Here is a 24372-nt window from a genome sequence, read left to right on the forward strand (position 1 = left end):
CATGTTATTTTGTATTTAGATTGATACCATGTATTTCATAAACGGATTGACACTGGTAATGGTTATCTGTGAGGGCAATGGGATCCTGAAGAAAGAGTAAATCTGTTTACTGTTCCATTGGTTTACTCTTACAAGTGAACAAGTGCCTTAAAAAGATTCCAGAAAGAAAATGCAGATTGAAGATAATGCCAACAATGCAAACAAAAGAAAAAAAAGCTAGTAAAATACAGAATGAATATTTCTACTTACACAGTCTTCTCAGAAGCCGCATCATAAGATGAACACCAAAGCTGACCAAAAGCATGTCAAAAATTTCAAGAAACTTTTGTAATATATGGATTTATCAATGAACTTTTTAAATTTTTTCCTTCTTTTTTTTTTTTTTGAGACAAAGTCTTGCTCTATATCCCAGGCTGTAGTGCGGTGGAGCGATCTTAACTCACTGCAGGCTCCACCTCCTGGGTTTAAGTGATTCTCCTGCCTCAGTCTCCTGAGTAGTTGGGATTACAGGCACCCACAACCAGGCCCAGATAATTTTTGTATTTTTAGTAGAGACCATGTTGGCCAGGATGGTCTCGATCTCCTAACCTTGTGATTTGCCCACCTCAGCCTCCCAAATTGCTCAGATTATAGGCGTGACCCACTGCGCGCGGCCTGAACTTTGTTTTTAAGTGTGTGCAGCCACCACTATGAGGAAGATAAAAATTCTGTTTGTTCCATATACGCTATTGAAAAAAAATTCCATTTTTTATATTTGCATATTTTTATGCACATTTTTGAATAATACATTTATACAATTCTTTAGTAAATATATACATATTAGTGATATATCTTCAAAAATTTTTAATGATATAATTACAGACTTGAGAAGTTTGAAGTCCAATGATTTACTTGAACTAGTTTAGGGTTAGAAATAGGCAAATCTATGTTCTCGTGTGTGTTTTGCTCTTCAATGTGTCTGTATCTTTGACTTTAGGCAAATTGTCATTAGTAAATATTTGTTGAGAATCTTCTATATGTCAGGCCCAGATAAATATCAAATATCATGTTAAGAACTCAGACTCTCAGTGAGTATATGGAATAGGTATATAAATATATTAGCAAGACTATGGAGAAGTAAACAAGGATGGAAAAGAAGAAAGGAAGGAAGGTAGAAAGTGGCAGGGAGGGAGAGAAGGAGGGAAAATGGAAGAAAAGAAAGGAAATTAAAAAGACCAATAAAATAATTTTTGCTAAGTATTACTCAATGGTAAGAACAATGAATAATTAATGAGTTAGGAAAGTGAAATAATTCTGTCATCTTTAGCAATTAGGGAGGATGGCGCTCTGAAGGAAGACTGACGTGTTCCTTGAAGGAAAGCTGATTCCTATTAGGGAGATCATGGCCCTAATATTAGGGAGACAATGGCCTTCTAAGCCATGGGCACACCATGAGCAAGGACCTGGAGTCAGGGCAGATGTGCCATGCTCTGGAGACAGCACATACAGTCATCAGTTTGAGTTGAAGTGGAAGGTCTGGGGACAGGGAAGAACAGCAGAACTGCGAGAATCTGGATGTAAAGTCAAGGAAATTAGACTTCATTCTTCAGGTTTAGAAACAATTACGTTTCCTAGAAACAATGAAAGGTTTTGAAGTGGGGATTTAAAATGATTCAGGAATATCAGCAGTATTGTGTCATCTGGGTAGCAATGGGTAATTGAAAAGCCAGTTTGGAGCCTATTGCAATAGTCTTTAACTTTGCAATGTCCTCTTGTTCCTACAGTCTGAAAACTGGAGTCCATATTTGATATTTTCTCACTTAAATTCCTCTACATTAACTCAGTTTCCTAAGTAGCCCTGATTCCAGTCTAGTATTTTCTTATATTTTAAGTAAACTTTTATACTGACATATAATATTGACATAGAAATGTAAACAAATCATTAAGCATACAGCTCAATTAATTCGTAAAAAGTGAGCACACCCATATAATCACTGCCCGTGCCTAGAAATAGAACTCTAGCAACACCCAAAAGCCTCCTTCATGCTTTTACCCAGTCATTATTCTGTCCCCAAATGCAAACTCCAATTTTGTTATTATTGCTATAGATTAGCTTTGCATATTTTTAACTTTATATGTAAGATTACAAAACATGTACACTTTTGTGCCTGGTTTCTTTTGCTCAGTTTTATGTTTGTGACATTCATCTATCTTGTTTGCAGCAGTAGTGAATTCATATCGTAATTGGTTCATTTTACTCTTGATAGACATATGAGTTGTATCCAATAAATGAATAATGAGGCTTTTCTTATTTTTTGCTCCACGTTTGTGCATATTTTTGCTGGTACACACCTATTCGTAGAGTTTCTAAGTCATAAATATGTGTGTGTGCATTTATGTTTCACTTTAGTAGATATTGCCAAATAGTTTCCAAAACAATATTAACAATTTATACTCCTACCAGCAGTGTACGGCACGTTGTAAAGTTCTACTGCCAATACTTGTTAATTTAAGTTTTTTCACCATTTCACGTATTTTATGGTTTTAATTTTATCTTTTTGATTCCCAGTTATCTTTATCATCTTTTCATGTTTATTGTTTTTTAAAATATGTTCTTTTGTTAAGTGCTTATTCAATATTTTTGCTTATTTTACAATTTCAACTACAATTTTCCTATATTATATGTCTTTACTACACGTCACTTGTGCAACCACAAAATAGTTATAGCAGACTTGAATTGAATAGTTAGTATAGGCTACGCTTTGTCCTCATCCATTTATATGGACTGTTTATTTAATTCTCACAATAAGCATAAGTAAATACTATTGTTATTTTTAATGTACTTACAAGAAGAAAGATTAAACTCTTGATGTTGATTACATAGCCAATTAACAGTGGAGCCAAAACTTGAATGTAATCTAGCCTGAAAATTTAGTTGATATGCAATGAACTTAATACATCACAGCAATAAATAATTTCTATAAATAACATTTTACTTTCCTACTTAATAATTTTTACTGCTTTCCTACTGAATCAATCCAGTAAAGTGTTCTGCTCAACAGTAAGTCTCTTAATTTCTTGGTAAGGTATTTGAGGGAAAAACTGCGTAGTATATCAGCTTCTTAAAAAATTACAATGTTCTTTATAATTTTAAAAGCTCTGAGAAATTCTCTTAAACACTGCTACACTCAAAGTTTTTCAATTTAAAGATGGAACTCCCTTTTCACATGCAGCACCTATTAACATTCTGTAGATCATATGTGGGATAGTGACAATATTTAATAGGATTAAGTCTAATTTTTTTAGCAAGGCATACAAGCCCTGTTTGATATGGACCAAACCTACTTTCTCAGCTTTATTTCACAAATTTATGCTCAAGCCAAACAGAAGTACTCATTCATTCACTTACACATTCATTCTTTTCCTCTCTACGTCTCTGTTTCCTCGTCTACAAAATGGTGGTAATAATTATACCAGTCTCATGGGGTTGTTGTGAGAATTAGAAGTTAACACACACAAACACTTAGGACAGTGCCTGGAGCATAGTAAGAGTTCAATAAATGTTAATTTTCCATTCATTTATTCTTTCAAGCATTCATGTGTTCATTGAGCACATCTATGAAACATTTATAATGTGCCAGACATGGTACGAAGTCTGGTACCATGGTACGAGGTCATGGTACGAGGACATAAAGACCACACCACGGTCCTGAATTTGCATACCATGGAGGAAATAGAAAGTAAACATAATACAGTGTGATGAGTGCTATGATGTTGTGAATCCAAGTTGTAGTGAGTACGTATATGAGGGCACCTAACCTTAATTATGAACAACAATAGAGATGGTAATCAGGTAAGGCTTCTTGGACTGTCTGCTAAAAATTACAATTTCAAGATTTTGTCACTTCAAACTAGCTATTACATCTTTAGCATATTAAACACTTAAGCAATGCAGAAAAACACAATAATTATTCCCCTTGTTGTTTAGTCTTAGTTTTATATAGTAGATGAATCTATTTCTCATTGCTTCATCTTTGCTCACTGTTTCTTTACTCCTGGGCTCTATATTTATCTATTGGATTAATGTTTTAATATTAATTTTTATGTGCTTTTATATTTTCTTTATTTCGATTATTTCTTTGATAATTGAAGCTGAATCATGGGTTTTCTACATGTACAGCCTCAGGCTGGAGAGAATCAAGAGAGAAAAAGAGTAAAATTTTGTCTTTTTAGATCTCAAGTACACTTTTATAAATCTAGCAGAAATCATAGAGTTGAAGGCTAAGGATTTTAATGTTAAGGGCCAAGCTCTTGAGAGAGAAAAAGAATTCTTGAGATCTTAATGCTTGAACTAAAATATCAAGAGCCAAACATTTTAGGATCAGAATCATAGAATTTATAACATCAACCACAGAATGATAAAAAATGTATAAGATAGCCATTTTCCTTCTCAAAAGTAGAAAAGATTTTGAGCAGCTGGGAGAATGGGGGAATACTGGACATGTGGTAACTAAAATATAGACTTGGTGGATTCCTTTGTGCAGGTCTAAGATTCTACCACTTTGGAGAAAATCTTGGAAAGAATAGTTTGACAAGCAGAAGTTTTATAGAAGCTCATCAGAGGCTCTTCAATAAGTTAATGGGAAATGTGTATTATGAAAAGAAAATGCATGGCTTTCAAATTTTTTGCACAAAAATAAACTCATACTAACTTATTATAACATAGCTAAATAGGATCAAGTTTGAGGCACAAAGAGGGATAAGACATCAGTTTGAAAAGAGTCCCTATCAGAGCAACTTGAAATCTGCTAAAATAGAAGTAAGATCAAACATTAAATTTATGGTAAAACTTGGGTGGAAGAATGGTGAAATCACTGATGTCTTAGGAAAAGTTTATGTGGACAATACTTCAAGGCAATCAGCAGTTAATAGATTCATAACTCATTGTAGGAAGGGAAGAAATAATGTTGAAAACTCCTAGCAGTAGATCATCTACATGAATTTGTGAAGAAAAAATTTACCTTATTCCTGCCCTAATTGAAGAGGACTGATGATTAACAGTGGGAACAAGAGCCAACACTGTAGATACCTCAATTAGTTCAGTTTACACAATCATAACTGAAAAATCAAAGATGAGTAAACTTTCCACCCAATAGCTGCCAAAACGATTGTGTGCAGATCAGTTGCAGACAAAAACAGAGCTTTCAATAAAAATTTTAAACATGTAGGATCAGATCCTGAAGCACTTTTTAAAAAGAAATGTACACAGGAGATGAAAAATGGATTTACTAGTATGGTCCTGAAGACAAAGCACAATCAAAGAAATGGCTACCAAGAGGTGGAAGTGGGCCAGCCAAAGCAAAAATGACCTAGTCAAGAGCAAAGGTCATGGAAATGGTTTTGTGGGATGCTCGAGGCATTTGCTTGTTGATTTCTGGAGGGTCAAAGAATAATATCATCTTCTTATGAGAGTGCTTTGAGACAGAAAAACTTTTAGCAGAAAAGTGCCCAGGAAAGCTTTACCAGAGACTCCTTCTCTACTGTGATGATGCTCCTACTCATTCCTCTAATCAAACAAGGGCAATTTTGCATGAGTTTAGATGAAAAATTATTAGATAGTTACCTTACAGTCTTTCTTTGACTCCTTCTGACTTCTTTTTGTTTTCTAATCTTAAAATATCTTTAAAATATCATTAAAGGGCACCCTTTTTTTTCAGTTATTAATGTAAAGAAGATTGCATTTTTACAATCTCCAGAAGTTAAATTCCTAGGACTCTCAGTTCTTTACAGATGGACTAGATGGCTGGCATCATCACTAACAAATGAGTCTTGAATTTGATGAAACTTATGTTGATAAATAAAGTTCATATTATCTATTTTTATCTTTTACTTCCAGTTCCCCGTGAACTCTCAAACTTTTCAAAGTCCTCTCATGTACATTTAATCTTCTCAAGTAGTAGGATGGGAATGGCAAGTTTTGTAGAGAATCTTTTGTATCCAACATGGCATGCAAGCAAGTAGTTCCTTGGTAGTCTCAAAGCCCTCACATTTCACTGTGTTGTGCAGAAAACGCAGGCAGGGGTTCCCTAAAGCCTGAAGAAGGTGAGGAAGTCTCGAGAAAGAGTGGTACACAAAACAGGGCCTGGCCTTTTGGTGAGGAAGATTTAAGGATATGAATCTAGTAACCAAAAGCTAAGGCAGGACCATCAACATTGGCAATAGGTGCCAGTGCGTGATTGTGAGAACCAGAGGCGGCAAATGACCTATCAGATGAGGCTAGCCAAGGCAAACAGAAACATGCTAACAAAGGTCTCATTCTTCCTGTGACTTTAGGATACTATCTGACCACCCTTCCCCAACACATATGCATATGCACATGCATGTGCATGCATACACACACACACATGCACACACACACACACATGCGTGCTCTTAAATTATCCCTGACAAGCAGCAAAGGAGAAGAGTGAGGGAATCCTGAGTTTGACTAAAAATTGAAAACTGAAACCCAGAATGACTGGGTTACATTACACTGGCAATTTTATACTTTTTGTCACGTAAAAGAAAGAGGAATTTGAGAGTATATTAGTTCATTGTTGCATTGCAATAAAGAACTACCTGAGTCTGGGTAATTTATAAAGAAAAGAAGTTTAATTGGGTCACCATTTCACAGGTTGTACAGGAAGACTGGCAGGGGAGGCCTCAGGAAACTTGCAATCATGGCAGAAGGTGAAGAGGAAGGAGTCACGTCCTGCATGACTGGAGTAGTAGGAGGAGGGTGAAGGGGAAAGGGCTACATACTTTTAAACAACCAGATCTCATAAGAACTCACTGTCACGAGAACAGCAGGGAGGAAGTCTGCCCCAATGATCCAGTCACCTCCCACCAGAGACCTGCTCCAACATTGGGGATTACAATTCAAAATGAGATATGGGAGGGGATACAAATCCAAACCATATCAGAAAGCTATGTTAAGTTCCATTAAAATATCCTAACTTTGAACATCTGAATTATTCAACTTGCTTTTTTATTCACCTCTTTGTTGCATGGATTTTATAGTTAAATAGTTTTTTCCAGTAGTGCTTAATAATGTATTTCTAGAATTTGTCTTGAAGTTGCATATTTGAACAATAGTTCCAATATATATAATCAAGAAAAATTTCTTCCTTTATTTCAGAGACATGTTCTTATATAGCATTTTTTAAAAATACAGTTTTTCTATTTCATTTATTGGGATCTCTTTTTCATGGATACTAATTTTCACATATTAAATTACATTTGTCATTCCATTTCCATTAAATTTTCTTTAATATAATATCTAAATGTTTTTCTGTGTTGAGATTGCTTGATATCTTTCTTGTATGTGATTAATTTGATTAATTTTATTTTTAAAGAATTATATTTTGTCCTTGCATTGTGATAATTTATTTATAATTATAATGATTATATTTCTCAATGTTTGTTTTTGTACCTCAGTTTTGAAATCTGTTTTAATTAATTCTTGTATTTAATCTATCTATCTCTGAGTTCTTGATTTATTGAACTCATATTCTTATTAAATTATTCTACTACATGATAAACTTATACAGAATCTATATCTATATTTTGGTTAATATTACCAGATTATTTGTTTTGCATTCTATATACCTTTGTGCCCTCTTTTTCTTCTTTGCTATAATAGGAATGTGCAGTTGTCAAGCCAGTTCTTTTCATTTTGCTTATGCATAACACAGTCATGTATATGTAGACTATCTGTTCTGATACTGTATTTAAAATTATCTATTTATTATTACCGTAAATCTTATATTTTATTTGTTTCTTGTCTGTCTTCGCCATGAGAAGGTAAGCTTCAAATTTGGGAATTTCTGTGATTCTGCTTCCCTTTATTCTAAGTAATCAAGCAAACTAAGGAAATAGAATTTTACAGAGAGGAAGGAGTTATTTATAATGGCAAGGCCTAGGAGAGAGCATGACCTGTTTAGGAGACTGCAGAAAGATTAGCTATGCAGAGAAGGACAGGAACTTATGCTTAAGGCCATGTGGAACCTGACATGTTCCAAGTATGAAGATTTCATGAATAAGATTTTCCATAGAGAAGATTCCTCTCATAAAAATGTGTAGAATAGACTGGAATAAAGCAGACTACAAGCAGGGAGACCACTTAGGGTGCTTCTGAGATAATCCAAGTTGGAAATAATGAATTCATGGTGTGCCTTCCATGGAAGGTTTTATATCCATAGAAATAAAAATATGAAGACAACTTGCAGAGACATTCAGAAGGTAGAATGAATTATGCATGGTTACTTATTAGATATAGAAAGAGGGTAGAATCAAAGACAATAGCCAGGTTTCTGGTTCGACTGACTTAGTTGATGGTGATACCATCATCAAGCCTGGGACTGCTGAAGAAGAGGAAAGGTGAAAGGAGCCAACCACTGCTGGTCACCCTGCAAGGCTCCTTATAAACATTATGTCACAACAGTCCTATTAGGCTGTAAAGTAAAGGCTATGCTATTAGATGTGAGTGAGAACCAACAGCAGCAGGGAGAGAATACATAAAGCATTGTTGCCTAGAGACTTTCCGGTAGAGATGTTTAGTGGACAGTAGGTGTCTGGAGTTCAGAAGGGATGTCTGGGTTGGGGATTGGGACAGAAGAATGAAAGTCGATTGGGGATTGGGATAGGGAGTGAAAGCAGTGGCTAAAATTGGGAAAGAGTAAGATCATTCTGCAAAACATAACTTGTATCTTCTTTTTTCAGTATTTTTTGCCTGGATTTTCTTTCTCACTCTTTCCATTTGCCAAAGTCTTCAGCCATTTTTAATGCATGGCCCCAGAATAATTCTCTTTACAAAATCTGATGTATTTCAATTCCAGGATTTTCTTCTGCTCATAGTCCTTTATAGCCTTTTAGAAACTATACCTCTCTTAAACCCTTGTCAATCTGTATTTTTAATGGATGTTTATATGTTTCTTTACTTTGTAAGTTCCTGGTTCACAGCCATATGCACTTCACAATGTCTAATATTGAGTTCTTCCCATGAGCAAAATCAATAAATTATTCATTAAACAACCTAAGCATGAGATAAAGAAAATCTTAACAATTTCCTTTTTTAAGGTAATGCTAATGGTATTTTATTTGTATCCCCTGTCCCAACACCCAGGGTTCTGAGGCAGAGAAATTAAATAAGTGAAAAGCTAAAAATAGCACAGTGACATCCAATATGGTCTGTAAATGACAGCTAGGCTCAGGGCACACTGGATAAGCTGCTAAGAGAGTACTGTTACCTTCATGTTTCTCTGATAGCTTGTTGGTGGTGCACCTATGCTCCACTTTTGTTTTCTTAACAAATAAAACACGTTTCTTTGTTTCAATCCGGACACAGTGTTTGGTTTCTTCCTCGGTTAAACCTAGGAGATGAAGTACAAACAAAAACCACTGAGAGTGCACCATTGACAATTCAAAGAGGAACATGATGCTCTGGTCACTTCGGAGTTACAGATACTTTATATTAACCCCTTTCTTCCCCAATTCCCATAAACTTAAGTGGCAGCTCAAATTAGTTTTACCTACAGATTCAATCCTGCATGGGCAGAGAGATGGTCCTGAACTGAAGAATCCTGTGAGTGCCCATCATCTCCTCCTTCAACACTGACCCTCAGAAGCACATACGAGCCGTTGTGGCCTTTCCCATGGGGACAGTGATGTCCTGTCCCTGTTGCCTGCCCCTTGTTGCCACTCATGGAGCTCTAAGCTTTCCCTTTCTATTGGCCACTGCACTGTGTAGTCCTGCAAATCAAAAGATTATGACATGCTCTGATCTGTTCTCTAAGACCTACTTTCTGGGCGACTGCTGATTTTGTGATACCTGAGTCCGCTTCAATTGCTTCCCTGTTTGTCACCTAAAATGCAAATCTTCTGGACCATGCTTCTTCCCTGAACACTCATTCTCATACTTCTCTGGGCTTTTTCTGCTTAATTAAGCTGCTCACTCAACCCCTACCTTAAAATCCTTTTTATTGTAATCTCAGAAATTCTGACTTCCTGACCTATGAATTATTTTCAAACTCCTCCTTGGCTATTCTATCTCCCCATGTTAATTCAAGCCTGTATTTGATACTGTTTCCACTGTCATCTCCAGCAGAAGTTCAGAAGGCCATATTCTCACCCCATTCATGTCTGGGAGTTGGGAATGATATCTTCCTAGTTTCCCACTGCTGCTTTCATTGGATGACTCCCCATGGTCTTACAACCTGCAAAAACCTTGATGCCCTGAGACTCAGGCCATCTGGTTTTAACACCTTTAGTCCTCATCATTCTCCTTTACCAAACTCTCTAGCATCACTTGTTGAAGATTTGGGCATCTGAAACACTCCCGCCGCCACAGTCCTGTGATCATTCTCAATGGCCTCAGCATCTGTGTGTTAGTGGAAGAGTGCAGGGAAACAGATCTAGTATTTTTGTAGGCTGAGTTATACTGTCTCGGGTAATTGAGGGAAATCATTTTCTTTTTCTTAATAGCTTCCCAAGGCACCTGACTCACTGCTGGAAGCATCAAAACTAAAATCCAGGTCTTTTGATGTTTAGTTAAAATTTGCCTTGCAAAATACAAGCACATGAGAGGTAGAGCTGTTAATATAAGCTCTTAAGCGCCTAAAAGCAAATACTAGTATTTGGGGTTACAGGTCATAATAGGCAGGAATGTGTGTTTTTAGAGCTTGAGGTTCTGATTGCGTGTGATACTGAAATGGAAATCTGAAGGCATAGATTGCTGAGAAATGAGGCTGGGTAGATGTGAACTGGGTCTGTCTACCTCATTTTTTTGGTGACAGTTTGAAGATATGCATTGTTAGTTGGGAGTAAAAAATTCTTGGTTTGAAGCCCTCATATTTAGTTTGCATATTCAACTCTAACAAAAAGATAGTTGTTTCAGTCTAGTTGAATAAATATAGTTCATTTTTCTTCTGGTAGGATTGTTTTTATAAGTGGGTTGTCAAATATTTAGGCCATACTTGGAATGTAATGCATTTATAGTGCATGACTCCTTAATCATTCATTAGGTTCCTATTATTTATAAGTAATTATTAAATTGTATGTGTCCAGTTAATTAACTATAACATAATGAATTAACTATAACATAATGAATTAACTATAAACTTAATTTCATTTTTGAGGGCTATAGATGAAAAATTGAAGATTTGAATGATGAATATTTTTTATGACATTGGTCATGCAGTGATTCAAGTATCAGTGAATTTCTGTGCAACTCTTTTCTTCCCTGCAGTATGTCCACTTTTTTGCTGCCGGACCTCTATCTATATGAACTAACAAGCTACTTGATACTGCAGTACCTCGTATCTTAAACCTGAGTGTTCCTCTGCTGAGGGGTGCAGGAATGAGTATTTCAGTAATATCTTTAGCTACTCTGATGCCCAAAGACAATATTGTTAGTTGAAAATTTCATATTAATAATTAGTGTGGTGAATAATTTTTAACCTCCAATTCAGTGTAGAAGATGACTTCCCAACAGAAGGAGTTTAAAATGATCCTCTTGCATATTATGATATTTTTATTGTTTGATGTTTTCACTGTGTTTATGAAACTCTTTTCACCTTGCATACTGAAGCAATGTCAACTTTTATTCAAGGTTTTAACTTGACTGTGGGACATTGAACAATAGAGAAATAAATCAATGCATGCAAATAAAAGGCAATTTAATTTTGTTTTCTTTTCTTGAGGGAAAGAAAGTACTATGAAATATTCAAGTCATTTTTCAAAAATTAACAACAGGGGATATAATTCTTGTTGAATAAAGCATAGAAAAAATTAAATCTATACTTTAGTTTCATGTTATGATGAGGTAAAAGGAGAAAGACTAGGAGGAGAGAAAAGAGAAGAGGCCAGAATATACATTGATCTAGAGAGTTGGGAAAGCCAGACAAGCACATGAACTGGAGAATTTCACTTTCTTGAGAAGTCGTTTCTGTCTGGGTGTGCTTCATTTTAACCACAATTAAAATTTTACAGATAAGTTATTACATATAAACTTATTGAACATGAGAATATCAAATACATCTTATTGAGAGCTTGTTTGGAGGGTCTAGCAGGGGAATGCAGCTACTAATATACCCTTGACCTAAGACCAGTCCTCCTCTATTGGGGATGGTCATCCTCTTTGACTGAGCATGCAGCTTTGGAGGGACACACATGAAGTGGTGAGGGAGGAAAGGGATACCCACCTAGCCAGCCAGATCAGCCAAATCAACCCTGGAGATCAATGAAGTGACAGATGTCACAGCCAGATCGTCCTCACATCCAGAATACATCTTACTGAATATATATACACATATATGTGTATATATATATGCATATATCGACATATATTCAATACATATACACAGTGTATGTGTGTGTATGTATGTATTGTGTGCTTGCATGTATATATGGATATGCATGGGTATTTATTTATTTTGAATTTCTTATCACATCCCAAACTCTTTTTCTTTCCTTCATTATATGTAACTGTCAATCTCTACCTCTACAGAGAAAGAGATGGAATGTGAGAAGGTTTCTGTAGGAAAGTGTAACTCATCACTCTTCATTTTGGTTATGGGGCTTTAACTCTTTAAAGGATGACTAGTTGATTAAAGATTCACCCAGTTCTTAACTGATCTGAACTCTAAGCATTTAGGGGCTCTGCTCTGAATGCATGAGGATTATACTCATCAAGTGGGAAATTATTGTCTGGGCTATAGCAGAAGTGACCAGAATAATTTCATCTGAGGGTGAGACAAAACCAAGTCAAAGACCAGAGATTTCCCCTAACTACTCTTGCTCAGCACTGGAGTTGATACTATTTGCAGTAGCAGAAGACATCAAATTCATCATGCCAGAGTTGCTCCAGTGGAAAGGATAACTGAGAGGCAACATAAAGCATGCAGGCAGTATGGAAAGCCTACAATAACACAGATCTTTTGCATTTAGTTTCAAGTTTCATTGCCCGTAGGTGCTCATCTGGCCCACTCCAGCTTAGTTGTTTGTCAAGTTTCTAACTTTACTTTCATCATAGGTTTCATCTTGGCTTTTAGTTAAAACTATTATAAGAAAAAAATGCTATTTAATTTGTTATAAGGTATTGCTCTATGAAATTATATCCTATAAAATGTTATTCATAAATTATCTTTTAGAATTTAGTGCCAGTACAAACTTTGTTTCCCTTGAGATACTGGCATGCATCTTCCTCTTTGGGTAACCACTACTGCGTCAGCTTATGATGTTCCCAGATGTTAGGAAATTTAGAGACAAATATGATGCCTAAAATCACAGTGGTTAAGCATACTTATTTTTCTTATATTTTGGTCTTAGCTTTCTATTTTTGTTTTATTTATTTGAATGTGTATGTTTTTTATCATTCATCATATTTTGGAAATAAAGCAGGATCTAAATAAAGTCAAAGCAGAATAATTAAAATGACAGAGTAAGAGAAAAATGTACTGCATGCTATCATACCAGTTAAAAAGAGTAAGGACTGAAGAAAGTTACCTGAGTTCTTTAGTTCCTCACTGCTAAACTGATAGAGGAGGTCATACACGCCCCCCAGGGAGCCAGAGGTGAAGTAATGAGTCCCAAAGTCATCGAATATTCGGCTGTACAAAGCAGAGTTGTATTCTAGAGGCAGATTGTTAAGTGCTTTCAAAAAGACATCAGAAAGGTACAGATCTTTAGCTTTCATTGTGAAGTTTAAGACTTTCATCACTTTATGGATCCTAATAAAACTAGAATCCTAAATGAAAGAAAGAAGTGAAAAGATGATTAAAGGTAATGAAAGTTTGAAGTACGAAGCATTTAAATGTCATTGATTTATCATTAGTTTCATTCCCACCATAGTATTACAATTCTCACTCTCTATTGCACGTTCTCACATACAAGATTATAAATTTCATTTTACTTTCCAATACCAATGTTCAATGGGCAAAACAGATAAGATTATCTCAATAAAGTAAACTGTGTAATGGGGGCACGTGTTCTCTAAGAAAGAAGAATTCAATGATCAAAAAAGTCATCTTTCCCTCCTAATTGCCAATCGTGGCTGCATTTCTACTGTGTTTTTATTTAGAATGCTTGCTAATGTGAATAACTGAAAAAGGATTGTGTGAATTTTGAACTGGAAGTTATGCAACTGAGATGGAGGTTATGCAAGTGAGATTCAAATTACAGCTTTGTCACTCTGGAAAAAATGTTTTGATTCTCTAGACTTCAGTTGTCAACTGATAAGATGAGAGCTTGCACCTGGTAACATTTCACACCTCCTTTCAACTCCAAAATTCTGATTCTAAATTACTTAGGGGGTGAAATCAAGTAAAATTATTTCTATTCTCTCTCCTCCACCCTTATGCAGAAATACATGAGATTTTTTTTTTTGTTTACAAACTTATTTATTTATAATTTCTTTTTGTGTCAGGTTAATTTAGAATTAGCTGGTGGATATTATGCTTAAAATCTCATTTCCTCAGATTATCTTTCCACATAGCCACTGAGGTTTATAAGTGTATTTATGTATATTGTTTTAAAAAATTTTATATACTTTATCTGATCTCTCAATTTTAACAAATTGAAGTAATAGTAACAGAGTAAGGACCGTATTTTAGCAAAATAACTGTATTATAACTGTTAATTATTAACCATATTCCTCTTTGCTATAAGTATGGCACAAGATGACTGCTGACGCAAGAGAAAAAAAATAATCCCAAGGATGGAGAAAGAATCAGCATTAATCTCCCTTCTCTCTTTCCTTGTCCCTCTCCCTCTCTTCCTTCATTCTACCTTCTGGCCATCTATACACTTATTGCCTAGCTATCTGAGATGCTGTAGATACAGAAGTAAAGAAGGCAGACAAAGTTCGTGCCTTTATGGAACTTATGTTTTAGTAAGTGCTCATTAATTCTATTTTTAAGTTTGATACTTGAATTTTGTCATAGAACCATAGTTTCAAAAGTTGGAGAGCCCTTGTGCTTTTAATAAGAAGCACACTCACTCCCTGAGTATCTGAAGTGCCTGTTCTGGAAGGTTCAGCATTTCCAGGTTGCCTTAAAGTCTCAGTCATGGAAAATACAAGTTAAACTTTGGTAGCTCAACTTAGCATAATCATTCCATGGTGTTCTACTTGCTGGTCCCTGATACCTGAAACTGGCTATTTTAGATTAAAAAAAAATACATTACTATAGGTTATTAAACCATATATAATCTATTTCAACAATGTGTGAGGTCTTACTTTATTTTAATAATATTGTTGTGGTTTCAGTTTTGTAAAGTATATCAGGAAAGCACTGAACCTCACTGAGTTAACTCGTATTTCGCTTGGAAACAGACTGTTTGCCCAACAAATGTCTAGTTTGATCTGTGATTGCCGAAACAGCTAAAGCATCATGCTGTACTGAAAGGCTTGGATTGATTTTCAATTTTGTGGTATCTTGTTTTCTCTACTTGAAGACTAAGAGAGGCTGCAGTAGCATCTTTTTTCTTCCTTTTTTCTTTTCTTTCTTTCTTTCTTTTTTTCTTTCTTTCTTTCTTTCTTTTTTTTTTTTTTGTGAGATGGAGTCTAGCTCTGTCACCCAGGCTGGAGTGCAGTGGTGCCATCTTGGCTCATTGCAACCTCCACCTCCCGGGTTCAAGCGATTCTCCTGCCTCAGCCTCCTGAGTAACTGGGACTACAGGCCCCTGCTACCACATCCGGCTAATTTTTGTATTTTTAGTAGATACAGGATTTCACCATGTTGGTCATGTTGGTCTTGAACTCCTGACCTCAGGTGATCTGCCTACCTCAGCTTCCCAACGTGCTGGGATTACAGGCGTGAGTCATCATGCCCAGCCTCATTTCCTGTTTAGACTGAAATTCCTTAATTCTGTTCAGACCTAATCAAAGATGACAGTAATGATGTTGGATTGAACTGTATGAGGCTAACAATTTTGCTGTCGCCCAGGCTGGAGTGCAGTGGCGCCATCTCGGCTCACTGCAACCTCCACCTCCCAGATTAAAGCAATTCTCCTGTCTCAGTCTCCTTAGTAGCTGGGATTACAGGTGCACACTACCTCACCCAGCTAATTTTTTGTATTTTAGTAGAGACGGGGTTTCACCGTGTTGCCCAGGCTGGTCTTGAACTCCTGAGCTCAGGCAATCCACCCGCCTTGGCCTCCCAAAGTACTAGGATTACAGGCGCGAGCCACCACACCCGGTGAGGCTAACAATTTTGCAAATCAGAAATGGTTGAATAACAGTAGTTTAATATGTTCCAACCTGATAATGTGAATAGCTCTAATTTTTTTTGCTTTGAGACAGACTATTAGAGGATCAAACAATAGTTGTTTATCTACATATAAGGGTTTTACAAATGTTCTCTAGCATGTTTGAAATACATATAAATCACATACGTGAAGCAAGACATAGGACTATAACTATGTCTCATTCAAACATGTCTATCTCCCTTCATCTTTGACTATGTTTATAAGCAGTTATTTCTAATCCTGCATGCTATATTATGCTGAGCTAGGGAGCTAAAAAAAGGTCATATTCTCATGCCCAATTCCAGATATTCTGAAATCAGTAGATTAAGGGAAAGGCCTAGAGATGTGTATTTTTACTTACAAGAAATTCTGGTAATATCTTGTCTTACAAATATAATTTGTTAAGTTTGGAGGGCACTATAGGACCCATAGCCCATCCTAAACTAAATTTTATATATATAATTTATACATAAAATGAATCTATTTCATTGTCATTTTTACATGTCCGTATCACCAGAACTGTGTTCCTTCTGTAATTTCCTAAAATTATGAATAAATAAATAAATGAATAAAGAGTCGAATACCTTGAAGTGTAATGCAATGGATAAGAAAAGTAAACAAAAATAAGACAAATTGATTTCAGCTCCCAACTGTGGCATTTATTTACTGTAAGATCACTGGAAGTCACTCAGTTTCTTAGACTTCAGTTAGTGCCTGCCTCATGGTAGGTATTTGATAAATGTTTATTGAATTAAAAATGCATATATGAACTTTAATTTATTCATCTGCAAAATGATGTTTAAATATCAACTCTGATAATCTCTTAAATTTTCTGAAGATAAATGAAATACTTGGGAAAATTATCCATACAGTGCTGTTAGGTCTTATATTTATATAAGCGCATAAATGGTTGACTAAATAAAAGTAGAAGAGCAATATGATAAAGATAGGAGCAACCATAATATGATTCCATGGTTCCATGATTCAGGGCTCATTCTCTTCATTCTTCTCTTGGGGAAGAGAAAATGCTACTTAGAGTGGTGGTTGTAGTAAGCAATAGACAGTATTTTAAAAGACCTTTTTAAATGTTTAAAAGTTTGCGATAGAAATCTGTCTCCTAAATCATTTAAGCACTGTGAGACATATCTAAGAGATTTAAAATGCAAGTAATAGGAGAAAATTAACAAGGGGAGTTGTATCTTCGTATATTAAAAGGGTTCCTTGAGTCCCTGGCAAGATTAACAGGCAAAGACCAATACTTGGACATACCTTAAGTTCCAAGTGCAAAAAAATAATTGTAACTTTTTAAGCAGGGAAAAGAAAATGAAAAAATTTGCTCTGAATGTGATTTTTCTTATACAGCAATGGAAATTAGAAGACAGTTGAAAAACATCTACTATCAAGAGAAGAAGATTATGATACAGTCAGGATATTCTTTATATTTATTGCTCAGGGAAAAGGCAGGCAATGTTAGATACACAAAGATTTAGAAAATATACCTTGCATGTGTCCTATATGAAGAAAATACAGGGAAAAAAAGGCAACTGAATGAGAATAGGGATTTCAAGAAAAGGATTATAAGAGGAAAAAAACAGAGATGGGTAAATGTGTGTGTTTACATAAATGTAACAAAATATACATTTTGTTATATTTTATATATGTTTTTGTATATGTGTACAAATATATACATCTATACAAATATGTATATAGAATATAACAAAAATATAAAATACAGATTGTCATATTACATGAAAGGTCGAAGTTCTGTTATTTGGAGTTTATAAGAAGCACACCTACAACAGTATGAAAAAAAAGTTAAGATAAAAAACACAACAATAGCAGTCAAATGCATGCAAAACGGAACCATTAATACACATAGTATTTCTTTAACTTTTGAAGTGAGATATAACCAAAAATGGGAAAATTACTTATATCTGTATTAGAAGTCACACTGGTACAATATATAAACTCTCCTCTCCTTATTGCATGATTGCTAGAATTGGTGTTAAATTTCAAGAAAGAATAAAAGGTTAGAAACCATTTTTGATACCTTTTTGTGAGAGGCTTGAATGGCTTGTTTGAAGGCAGAATTATGGTTGATATTTTCACTTCTCTTGGAGGAATAAAAAATTGGTACCCTGAAAGAGCTCCCCCCTTGACTTGAAAAGGAGCCTTGTTGATTTTCATTGTGTCCAAGAGAAGTTAAATCCTTGTAGAAATCTGTTTTCAAATCATCTTCTGCAGTTTCTACCTGGAGAAAAATCCATGTAAAATAAAAAGTAATTTAGGAAATACTGGAGCTACTTGTGGATATCTAATGACATGATTTATTTATTTATGCACTCAGCCAATATTTATTGAGGACACATTTTGCTAGAGAACAAAGAATAGTGTTAGTTCCTGCACTGAGGAGTTAATAGTTTAGTTAGAGAGAGGGATAATCACAAACACTTAATATGGTAAGTATTGTGTGGCCAATGGAATCCCATAGGAAATGGAAGACCCTGAGAGGCAATATCAGGAAACCCTCCCTCAAGAAAATGCCACCTAAGCTGAGACTTAACAGGGTAATAAGCAGTGAGGGTTATTTTTATTATGCCTGTGATTTTGATGCAGTGTGCAATCTAACTAAGATAAATTTAAGTCCTGACAACAGGGCTCGTTCTTTATAACCAAGTCCCACCTTGTTTTATACTTATTCAAGAGATGAGTCTGACTTTAGGATCACAGTTTCTGAGGTTGGGCTTCCATTGTCTGCTACCAAAGTCCCCAGTGATGCTCAACTCTTGACTGACCTTCGTGTTAGTCATAACGCTGTTTACAACTACTCTAGTCTCTTTCCGGGCACATAAAAAGCGTGCATTTCCCTACTCTCTTTGGCCAATGAAATGTAAACATAAATGATATCTGTCACTCTAAGAGTTGATGGGCAATATGTCACGTTCTCTTTTTTTTTTTTTGCAATTCATCATGGAAGGATGTGTCAAAGCAGAATCCCTTAAGTCCCTTGCTTTCTAAAGGACTATTATGAGTAGAAAGTACGGTATGAGTGAAACTGTTTTAAGACACTGACATCTTAGCATTGATATTGCAGTGTAACCTAACTTACCCTGATTGATAAAATGCTGGGTCTGGTGTCTGTATTCCCTCATCTATCCTGTAGTTTTTCTAAGGTCTTCTAACTCCCTGCCCAGTTGCCTTCTCTTCCCTTCATGAGCCTCTTTAATCTTTGTGTACCAGCGAGCCCATTATTTCATCTATCTTCATAAGTTACAACACTACAAAAGAAGGGAAGTGAGATGCCTGCTATTTCTCCTCCTCTATTGTTTTCAATAAGGTATAGCTTAGGTTTGCACAGCTGCCTGCTAAGGCATGCCTAAAGAATGAAGTTATACAGAGATCAGTTAAAAGAAAACCAATAGCTCGTGACCTTGATTCTAGTCATTCCCAAATTTTTGTTTGAAGAAATACCACTATGACCTTCTTCAGCCATATCACTATGACTTCAGCCATACCACTATGGCATAGAGTTAAAGATTAGCTCAGGTAGCTTCATAAGGTTGGACAAATCTTAGAGCTACATTGATAAGGAAATGAGTTTAATCTGCTGTAAAAGAATTTTCAGGCTGTATTTCCTCATGTAACTTGTTATCCAGGCTTGTGTTATCAAACTATGTGGGTTAACCCATTGATCTGTTAGTAAATGTTTAACAGCCAGCTCTCTGGGAAGGGGAAGAAAGCCCTGATTTACCATAACATTTGCTTTTTCCATTGTGTATATATTCCTACCACGGCTGATTTCAAGCTACCTATGTGATGTCCTGAATTCATACTTGGGAAGAGATGCACAGTAGCAAATTACAAAGTATTTTCAAAATACAGATCCAATAGATGTAAATAACCTCTAGAGCATGGATAATGGTAAAATGTAGCAAAATAATTGAAAAGTGATCAGTTTTGAGTAATTATAATCTTTGTTTTTAATACGTTTACCTGTGAGATAATATATTTGATACTTAATAATGACTGTGTTTTGACCAACAAATGTACGAAAAAATGCTTATCATCAATAATCATCAGAGAAATGCAAATCAAAGCCACAATGAGATACCATCTCACACCAGTCAGGATGACTAGTATTAAAAAGTCAAAAAAACAACAGATGTTGGCCAGGCTGTGGAGAAAAGGAATGCTAATACACTGTTGGTGGGAATGTAAATTAGTTCAGCCACTGTGAAAAGCAGTTTGGATATTTCTCAAAGAACTTAAAACAGAACCACCGTTTGACCCAGCAATCTCATTCCTGGGTACATATCCAAAAGAAAACAAATTGTTCTACCAAAAAGTCACATGCACTTGCATGTTTATTACAGTACTATTCGCAATAGCAAAGACATAGAATTAACCTAGGTGCCAATCAGCAGTGGATTGGATAAAGATAATGTGGCACATATGTGCCATGGAATACTAGCAGCCATAAAAAAGAACAAAATCATGTCCTTTGCAGCAACATGAATACAGCTGGAGACCATTATCCTAAGCAAATTAACACAGGAACAGAAAAACAAATACTACAGGTTTTCACTTACAAGTGAGAGCTAAACATCAGGTACTCATGGACATAAAGATGGCAACAACAGACACTGGGATCTACTAGAAGGGGAAGGGAGGGAGAGGGGCAAGAGTTGAAAACCTGTTGGGTCCTCTGCTCAGTACCTGGGTAAAAGTATCATTTGTACCCCCAACCTCAGCATCACACAATAAACCCAGGTGACAAACTTGCACATGTATTCCCTGAATCTAAAATGAAAGTTGAAAAAGAAAAAAAAAGTCTATGTTTCACAATTGGATTCCAGAATTCCTGAAAATTTAACAGTTGACTCGTGAACTCAAAGAGCTGACTCCAGCACATCCTTGTCTACCTTCATGGGGGGTACATTTTAACTGATAGTTTATGAAGGTGCTCAGACTTTTAACCTACTGTGAGGAGTTTTAATGTCTTTCTTGATATACTAGAAATGTCTCATCTAACATAGGCCGCCCTCGACTATAAGAGTCAGAAGCCAGGAGTTCTTATTTTTCTGTGCCATTTATTTGCTGTATAACTCTGAGAAAGTTGTTTAACTTCAATAAGCCTAAATTTTCTTTTTTTTTTTTTTTTTTTGAGACAGAGTCTCATACTTTCGCCCAGGCTGCAGTGCAGTGGCACAATCTCGGCTCACTGCAGCCTCCACCTTCCAGGTTCAAGCAATTCTCATGCCTCAGCCTCCTGAGTAGCTGGGACAACAGGTATGCACCACCACTCCCGGCTAAATTTTGTATTTTTAGTAGAGATGGGGTTTCACCATGTTGCCCAGAGTGGTCTTGAACTCCTGACTTCAAGTGATCCGCCCCACCTTGGCCTCCCAAAGTGCTGGGATTACAGGTGTGAGCCACCACACCTGGCCGAGCCTAAATTTTCTGTTAGTAATGTGGATGTAAACAATTTGCTACCTTTCTGGGGAGGTTGTTATGGGAATCAAATAAAGCAATATACAAAAGTACTTTGAAGACTCTGAAGTATCATATAAGTATGATAAGTATGAAGTGTTATCTAAGCCTCAATTTGCTCCAATCTCATATACTTCCTTTAATTTGTTACTTGTAAAACTACGTGAAATAGATGCTTGCTGAAAATGTAGGCAATATGCTTGTGTGAAATGATAGTATTTTGGAAGTAAACTTGTGGATTGGTTGTTTTGGAACTAGAAAGCAACTTCCATCAAAACAATATTACATATAAATGTTTAGGTTTTAGCTCTGTCTACAAAGCCTGTTCAATACAATACATCTCAAGAGCAGTATTATCAGTCTTCCCAGAGGTATTCAAATTTGACAGTTAGTTCCCAAAGACATTCCCCACCTATTAGTACATATTAGACGGTTTTAAATTGAGTGAATCGAATTGGAAAATGCCTGTATTTATATGTATATAAAGGTCTTTTTAAAGGAAGGATTAAATGACTTTTTGCTGAACTTGTATTACCCATAAAGTGGTTCTCAGAAATAATTACAACTTTTGAAATTCTCTCTAGCTTGTCAAATTTCTATGCATGAATGTCACCATTAAAACTGTGTATTTTCTGTTCTTATCACAATTTAAAAGAAGCAGATTACTCACTTTAGTGCAACGAGTATGGAGCACTTATGTGTAAAGCGTGGGTTAGATTCTGAGAGTAGGTAGTATGCTGCTCATTATAATTTACTAAAAGAAACAAATAAACCAAAGCAACTAATAAAATAGGAAGAAAAGTAAGCAGAACTGTCTCATTAGACTGACTCATCATGATTTTTCTTATGAGCCTGGCACTTTTAAAAAAAAAGTCTATATTTTGTAGTTATCTAACAGAACTAACTAGGTTAGGAGAAAATCTGAAGAAATCAAACTGTTTATCTGTGTGGAGCTATTTTAGAGCTAAATATTTACTGGAGAAAGCATGGACTCGAAGCAGGAAAACCTGGTCTTGAATCTCAAATTCACTTCTTGCTAGCTGTTTGACTTCTGGAAAATTAGTTAACTTAGATTTTTCATCTGTAAATTCATAACACTGGCCTCATTGGGTGTGCAGGGATAAAATACAAACACATAACAGGTGATTAAAATTGTTCACTACCTTTCCATTCTGTCCCTTCATTCATCACTAATTTCGCATGAGAAATTTAGCTTATAATTACTGACGGTGTTGAAGTTGCCACCATGCTAGACTGTCATACCTCAAAGCCAACATTTTCCAGATTGGCCGGAACACGGTATGGATTACTTGTCCTACTGCTTTTGACAGTTTTGCATATTCCTCCAGTGAAAGAGTTATCAAGGACTTCTCCTCTTGGCTCTCCTGCCAGAAAGTGAAACCTAGAAACAAAGTAATTTTCAGGAATTCAATAGATGTAGAGCAATCTTTAAAATTTATCTTAGTTACATGAAAGGAATTCCTCTTCTAAACATTTTTGACTGAAAACAAATGATTTGCAGGAACTCCACACACCCCCGCTTTTTTTTCCGTAGTCTGTGGTGAGGCACGCAAGGAAGCTGGAAAGCCCAAGCTCAGCTTTTCTGGCTCTATTAGGTCCTCCTATTCAACTTACTTAATTTTTCTTGGCTTTCAACATACAATAACATCTGGATTTATACTTTTTTATGACTTACAATGCCAGCGCAAAGTTTGGAAGCAGATTATGAAATAAGTTATTATATAATAAATGCTATTCCGGGTCCACTTCTTTCTGAATGGAATTCTAATAGAGAGCTCATAATAAACTAGTAACAGCAATATTTTAATGGAATTGTACTAATAATATAGTTTTACTAAAAACTGACTATAATATTTAAAATATTTTTTATTTAACAAATGCTTACATACTATTTACTATAAGCCAAGCAATAGTAAGTGCTTTCAAATATTAACTTAGTTAAGCGCTTTACTAAGTAACTTATATTTACTATAACCATGTGATGTAGATATAATTATTATACCTGATTTACAAATGAGGATATTGAGGCACATAGAGATTAATTAGCTTAGCAAAAATCAAGTATTTAAGAGATTATTTTGTTATAGACTAAAAAAACTTCTCCAAGATGCTAATACTTTTCCAAATTCTAAGGGATATGTATTCTGTGAAAAAAGTAGTCTTTTTGTCAAACAGTTTGGTAATGCTATATTACATAGATTATAAAAATTGTTCTGGGGGACGGAGCAAGATGGCCAAATAGAAACAGCTCCAGTCTCCAGCTCCCAGCGCGAGCGACACAGAAGACAGGTGATTTCTGCATTTTCCACTGAGGTACTGGGTTCATCTCACTAGGGAGTGCCACACACTCGGTGCTGGTCAGCTGCTGCAGCCCAACCAGGGAGAGCTGAAGCAGGGTGAGGCATCACCTCACCTGAGAAGCACAAGGGGGAAGGGAATCCCTTTTCCTAGCCAGGGGAACTGAGACACACAACACCTGGAAAACCGGGTAACTCTCACCCCAACACTGCGCTTTACCAAGGGTCTTAGCAAAGGGCACACCAGGAGATTATATCCCACACCTGGCCGGGAGGGTCCCACGCCCACGGAGCCTCCCTCATT

General features: G+C 35.8%; 1 protein-coding gene across 2 annotated transcripts in view; it reads right to left on the reverse strand.

Annotated features, from left to right (window-relative positions):
- C6 (complement component 6) overlaps positions 1-24372 on the reverse strand; it is a 137997-nt gene that overhangs the window by 20680 nt on the left and 92945 nt on the right. For both annotated transcript variants that reach the window (XM_011966369.1, XM_011966375.1), the window contains exons 6-9: positions 23014-23152; positions 18311-18511; positions 13522-13762; positions 9267-9389 (exon numbers count right to left, since the gene is read on the reverse strand). In XM_011966369.1, the coding sequence (XP_011821759.1) occupies positions 9267-9389; positions 13522-13762; positions 18311-18511; positions 23014-23152 (704 nt within the window). The remainder of the gene's footprint in view (positions 1-9266; positions 9390-13521; positions 13763-18310; positions 18512-23013; positions 23153-24372) is intronic.

The sequence above is a fragment of the Mandrillus leucophaeus genome, unplaced genomic scaffold (assembly GCF_000951045.1).
Source record: "Mandrillus leucophaeus isolate KB7577 unplaced genomic scaffold, Mleu.le_1.0 Scaffold119, whole genome shotgun sequence".
Lineage (NCBI taxonomy): Eukaryota > Metazoa > Chordata > Mammalia > Primates > Cercopithecidae > Mandrillus > Mandrillus leucophaeus.